Here is a 6677-nt window from a genome sequence, read left to right on the forward strand (position 1 = left end):
ACCTAGGGATTGGGCCTGCCCTCTGCCACCCGGGAGCGGGCCTAAGCCAGCAGGTCGTTATCCCCCGAGGGGTCCCAGACTGTGAGAGGGCACAAGTGGGGCTGAGAGACACACACCCCCCCGCCAATGCACAAATTTTTGTGCATCGGGCCTCTAGTATTCAAATAATGCTGAGTTATAAGGATTAGATGAGGTTATGTGTATAAGGTACCTAACGTAGTATGTGGTATATAAACGTGCTTAAAAGCTACTAACAGTACTATGATTATCCTCATTTACAGTGATTCATTTAGTATCATATACTGTGAAGCACCTGCTGTGTTCCAGGCACTGTACTAGGTGGTGGGAATACAGTGGTAAAGAAGAAGGACACTACCCCTACCTTCGTTAAGCTTATAGTCTAGTAGGAGATAACAAGGAGTGTGTAGTTAATTACAGTACATTGTGAGAAGTGTCACCATAGGGAAAGAACAGTGCCTGGGATCTTGAGGAGGAACACATACCCAACCTTGGAGGCCAAAAGAGTGAGTAACTGACTCCAAGGCCACACAGATGATAGGTGGAGAAGCCAACACTAGAACCCAGTTCTTCAGAACTCCCAAGTCTGGTGTACCGTTCACTTTATCATGCTGCCTCTGTTATTTTCAGTAAATTGCAACTGGGCAAGGTACCACCTTCCATTTATAGCACCATCATCTATTTCAGGAATATTGTGTGACATATGATATACTGAAGAATGTGAGCCCTGTGGAGGCTGAGTTTCTTAAAGATGCTGGCAATAAGTGTAAAGTTAAATTCAGGTAATGTTTCTATGCTGATTTATTTCAAGAAGTACTTAGTTAATATGAAGCAATCTTACATATTTGTTTTCTTAAGTCCTCATAACTTCTCAGTATATAACTGCAAAGTAAATTGTTTTTATTTACATTTATTATGTAAAGAAACTGAGGCATGACTCTTAGGCCAAAAGTTGCCTTGAGAGTAGTTCGTGTCCCATGATGTGTCCAGCCTGTCACACATATGAGAATAGATGTGAGCATACACACCCCTAGGTGTGGCTCTTCATCTTCTATAATCCATTTCATTACCAGTTTGTTCTATGCTCTGGTATAGCCTTTATCCTGCATGCAAGAAACTATCTTAAGCACAAGGGGGAGCAGTAACTGAGCCCCAAACCTGATTCCAAATGACACATTTTTCATCTTTATTTCAGATTCAGTGGTGAAAAATTTCCACCTTTTATTGTGTTTAAAATTTTTCTACATACTGGAGGCTATGGTTACAAGTATTTCAGCGGAAAAAATATGTTAAAGCCGTCAAGTAAGGTGATGTTTCACACTGTACATTTTATGTTATTTAGCTTCTTACACATCTTAACATCATAACATAGATATGTAGTATCTGGATTGCATTTAAGTATACAGACTATTATTTCACCATTAAACATCCCAGCAGGCAGTTAGTATTTTCTTAACCATATGTTTCAAAGTGTTTCTGTTTATTAGCTAAAAAATATTTGGAGTAATTACATATATAAGGTTCTAAAAAATATCCACCATTATTCTTAATATTAAATTTTTGGTTTGTTAAGACAGGGGTAGGAAAAAGTAGGTTAATAATAATAACTATAATAATTAATAAAACATTTTAAATATAGTCAATAAATACACATATTTTAAATATAATCAATAAAATATATTTTTATTGATTTCAGAGAGGAAGGGAGAGGGAGTGAGAATCATTGTTCAGCTGCCTCCTGAGGATTGAGCCCACACCTGGGCATGTGCCCCTACCAGGAATCAAACTATGACCTCCAGGTTCACAGGTCGACCCTCAACCATTGAGGCACACCAGCATGGCATATTTTTTAAAAGAATAAATTTTCTGTTTTGCATGCTCACAACTGTAAACCTACTTTTGCCCAACCCTGTAACGGACTAAAGTGGTCTATTGGTCAGTGCTTTAAAATTATGCATAACCTTTGATTCAGTTTTGTCTGAATGGCATTTTATCGTTGTTTCTTCAATTCTGGTAGCATCTTTAGAAAAAGCCATGCTGAACTATTGGAAATGAACTTTTAAAATATTTATCCTTTTTTATCTGTTCTTTTAAGTTTCATGAATATTCACCAAAATTGTCTGCAGCATAGGAATCACCTGAGGATCTTGTTAAAGATGCAGTTTCTTGCCGAAACCGGTTTGGCTCAGTGGATAGAGCATCGGCCTGCGGACTGAAAGGTCCCAGGTTCGATTCCGGTCAAGGGCATGTATCTGGGTTGCGGGCACATTCCCAGTAGGAGATGTGCAGGAGGCAGCTGATCGATGTTTCTCTCTCATCGATGTTTCTAACTCTCTATCTCTCTCCCTCCCTCTCTGTAAAAAATCAATAAAATATATTTAAAAAAAAAAAGATGCAGTTTCTGATTCAGTAGATCTGGGATGGGGCCTGAATCTAACCAGCTCCCATGGGTCACACTTTTTTTTTTTAATCCTCACTTGAGGATATTTTTCCATTGATTTTTTTAGGGAGAGTGGAAGAGAGAGGGAAAGACAGAGAAACATTGATTAGTTGCCTCCTGCACAAGCCCCAACCAGGGCCTGGGCCAGGGAGGAGCCTACAACCAAGGTACGTGCCCTTGACTGGAATTGAACCCGGGACCCTTTGGTCTGCAGGCCAATGTTCTATCCACTGAGCCAAACCAGCTAGGGCCCATGGACCACACTTTTAATAGCAAGGATCTACAACACAGGTTTTATTCTGTTGACCCTTATATATGACTGTAATTGAGTAAAAAAAAAAAAGTATACGTTGTCATATTTAGACTTTTGTTGTTGTTGTTATTCATCCTCACCCGAGGATATTTTTCCATTGATTTTAGAGAGAATGGAAGGGAGGAGGAGAGACAGAGAGAGAGAAACATCAATGTGAGAGAGACACATGGATTGGTTGCCTCCTGCCAGGGATCGAACCTGCAACGAAGGTACTTGCCCTTAACCTGAATCCAACCCGACGCTCTAACCACTAAGAAAAACCAGCTAGGACTCATATTTAGCCTTTTATAAACCATAAATCAAAGGTTCTTTTCCTGTCGCCTTCTGGAAATATTTTACATGAAAGTATGGGCCATCTGAAGTAATCAGTAATGGCATGAATTCAGGATGGAAGACCACACAACCTAGCAGTTTCTGATCACCTCCAACATGTGTAACATTTCTTCTCCAAAGAATATTAGAAAAGGAAAAGAGACTGCTTTTCTCTGTTCTCAGGCAATATCGGAGAAAATTTTAACTCCGTTTCAGAAATGTATCAAATGGATTATGTGTTTTCATATGGAATATGGTGTTTCAGAAACATTAATATTTTTCATGTATATAGGAGGACTTCAAATACAAAAGTAGATGTTTACTTTATGTTCATACCACATTAATCTACAGAATAAGCTTAGAGTTGGCCCTAGAAAATAGCATCAGTTGCTGCTTTCCTGAGGTTACATAATGGGGCCTTTCCAGGAACTGCAATTCTCCTGGGTCAGCTCCTAGAGGCCCGTACTGTCCCCTTGGACGCCGTGACTGGAAAGCACTGTGTGTATATTAAAACTTGTAAAATGCTGTATAATAACTTCAGTTTTTATTTAAATTACAAAGTAACTGTTTTTAAAAAGGAAATAGCAGAGAGAGGTTGTTTTTTTTTAAAAAAAAGGAAAATATGCCTTTATGGCTTTCTTCTCTGTGCTACAACTTTCACTTGCCTGGGGTGATTAATGTTAACAGTTTGCTTTGTATCCTTCATGTTTTTCTTTCTTTTTTTCTTTTAATCTTTATTGTTGAAAGTATTACATAGGTCCTCCTTTTTCCCCCATTAAACTCTTCTAGCCTGCTCCCATCACCCCTTCATGTTTTTCCCATGAAAATACACACACAGATATATCATATCATTCTGCTTGAGTTCTTCACTAAACATTATACGGGTTTTAAATGATGAGGACATACCCAGTTTGGAGAGCACAGTTTAGGGTTCCTGTTTCCCTTCAGTTCAGCTTCAAAACAAACTGGTAACTCTTGGATTAATGGTTGATAGAAGTGGAATTTTTCTCACTATAAGTTTACTCAACTCCTTTGCTCTTTGAATGTAGAAATTATGTCTTCAGCAAACTAATCCAACTTCCGAAGTTTTAGTCCACTCAGATGTTTAATCTAAGTTCACTTACGAAGGAGGGGTGTTTCACAGGTGGTGGTTGTTGTTCCAGCTTTTCTCTTGTTTTTATTGCCATTTCTAGTTTCATTTCCTTATTTTCCAAAGGCATCTTTCGTGTGTTCACCAAAAAAAAGAGCAAAAATAAGTGAAAGGATATAGAGTAGCCTAACAAACTTTGGAGAAGAAGAGCAAAGTTAGAAAATTTACACTACCTGATTTCAAGACTTAAAAAGCCACAGTAATCCCAGCAGTGTAGTGATAACATATAGACATGTAGATCAATGAGAGCGAATAGAGAATTCAGAAATAGACCTACAAATAGATGATGAATTGTTTTCATCAAAGGTGCCAAGACAGTTCAAATGATACGAGAACAATTGTATAGTCGTGTGTAGAAAAAAGAGATCTTATTTCAGTTACCTACTTCGATGATCTATTTTCAGAGCAATACTTATTTACAGAGGGTTGTCACTGTGGTTAGTCCACCAACTATATTTAGAATATTCTAAAGCCTTGCGACTTACTCAAAGTGTGGCCTGCTGACCTACAACACGGTTCAATTCCCCAATAGGGCACATACCCGGGTTGCAGGCTCTATCCTCAGTGAGGGTGTGTGCAGGAAGTAGCCAACAGTTTTCTCTCTGGTCGATGTTTCTCTTTATCCCTCTCCCTTTCTCTCTCTAAAATCAATAAAAAATATATTTTTAAAATGCATAATCCCTAGCCATGGCCAGTGTGCTCAGTGGTTAAAGCGTCAGCCCACACACCGAAGGGTTGTGATTTCGATTCCCAGTCAAGGGCATGTACCGGGGTTGCAGGTTCAATCCCAGGCCCTGGTCAGGGCGCATGTGGGAAGCAATCAATCGATGTTTCTCCCTCCTTCCCTCTCTCCCTCTCTCACCCCCTTCTACCTCTCCTCCACTCTGTAAAAATCAATGGGAAAAAATATCCTCAGGTGAGAATTGACCAAAAAACACATACTCTCAGGCCCTACCCAAGACCCACTGAATCAGCATCTGCCTTTAACAAGATGCCCAAGTGACCCTGGGTACAATATATTTTCATGAGCACTGTGCTAAAGGTGCCCTCCACCATGTTCTGGAACCCCTCTGGGTAACTGACAGCTCTTAAACATTAACATTCAGTAACTATTATTTTAAATTGAAGATCCCATTCTTTTTGAGGATTGTGTATTTATGTAAAAAAGAAAAACATTAATATTAATAATAGCTTACCCCTATTGAACAGTATCAAGTATGATGTGTAACACTTTATGTGCATTATTATTTAATTCTCACAAACTCTAGAATGTAGATTCTGTTATTATCTTCATTTTAAAGAGACTAAGTAACTTAAGGTTTCATAACTAGAAAGTGAAGGAACTGACATCAAAACCCAGTGAGCCTGCCAGGCCAGTGTGCTCAGTGGTTGAGCATTGACTTATGAACCAGGAGGTCACGGTTCAATTCCCGGTCAGGGCTCATGCCTAGGTTGCAGGCTTGATCCCCAGTGTGGGGTGTGCAAGAGGCAGCCGATCAATGATTCTCTCTCATCATTGATGTTTCTAGCTCTCTCTCCCTCTCCCTTCCTCTCTGAAATAAAAAAATATATATTAAAAAACAAAACAGTGAGCCTGACTTCATAGTTCATGCTCTTAACCACTCCTTAGTCAGCAGCCCCACTAAATACGTTCTCTTATATGACCCACTGATAACATGTTATTCCCTTTTTGCCTATGAGGAAGCTGAAACAGAGGCTTGTCAGGGGCAGAACTGAGACTTGAACACTTCTCTGCGTACTGTGCACATTTTGAGGCCATTATGGTGGTTTTATTAATTCAGAGCCTGTATCTAATTGAACTGTTTCAAACCAATAAACTGTCCCCATGCAGAGATACTAGTTATTACCACCTTCATGAATAAGAATTTCCAGCCAGGCAGGGAAGAGACTTGAGATGTTACAGTAACTTGATAGCCCAAGTATGGATCTAGGCCAGCAAGTAGCCACAGGGATGGGGTGGCTTCTGGGCCACATTGATGCCGGGTATCAGGGGAGGTGTCAAATTTAGAGATGCCCCCCTCTGACCCTTTGAGTCACCCACTAAGAATGGAACCTGCCTCTTGAATCTTAGTCTGATTGGCAGCTATCCTGGAATCCTTGCCTAGTTTTTTGTTTTGTTTTGTGTTGTTTTTTTATTAATCCTCACCGGAGGATGTTTTCCCGTTGATTTTTAGAGAGAGTGGAAAGAAGGGGGCGAGACAGAGAGAGAGAAACATTGATGTGTCTCTCAATTGGTTGCCTCCTGCACGCATCCCAACCAGGGCTGTGGATTGAGCCTGCAACCAAGGTACTTGCCCTTGACCGGAATGGAATCCAGGACCCTTCAGTCCAATGCCGATGCTCTATCCACTGAGCAAAACCAGCCAGGGCTAGGAGTTATTTATATATATATATATATATATATATATATATATATATATATA

At 39.7% G+C, this 6677-nt stretch overlaps 1 protein-coding gene across 2 annotated transcripts in view; it reads left to right on the plus strand.

Moving 5' to 3' along the window:
• Positions 1-6677, plus strand: part of CUNHXorf58 (chromosome unknown CXorf58 homolog) — a 41422-nt gene that overhangs the window by 8496 nt on the left and 26249 nt on the right. The window contains exons 4-5 of one of the 2 annotated variants that reach the window (XM_006085627.3): positions 706-800; positions 1214-1325. In XM_006085627.3, coding sequence (XP_006085689.1) covers positions 706-800; positions 1214-1325 — 207 coding nt within the window. The remainder of the gene's footprint in view (positions 1-705; positions 801-1213; positions 1326-6677) is intronic. The other variant, XM_014453041.2, reaches the window with a different exon arrangement.

This window comes from Myotis lucifugus, unplaced genomic scaffold (assembly GCF_000147115.1).
Source record: "Myotis lucifugus unplaced genomic scaffold, Myoluc2.0 scaffold_20, whole genome shotgun sequence".
Taxonomy (NCBI): domain Eukaryota; kingdom Metazoa; phylum Chordata; class Mammalia; order Chiroptera; family Vespertilionidae; genus Myotis; species Myotis lucifugus.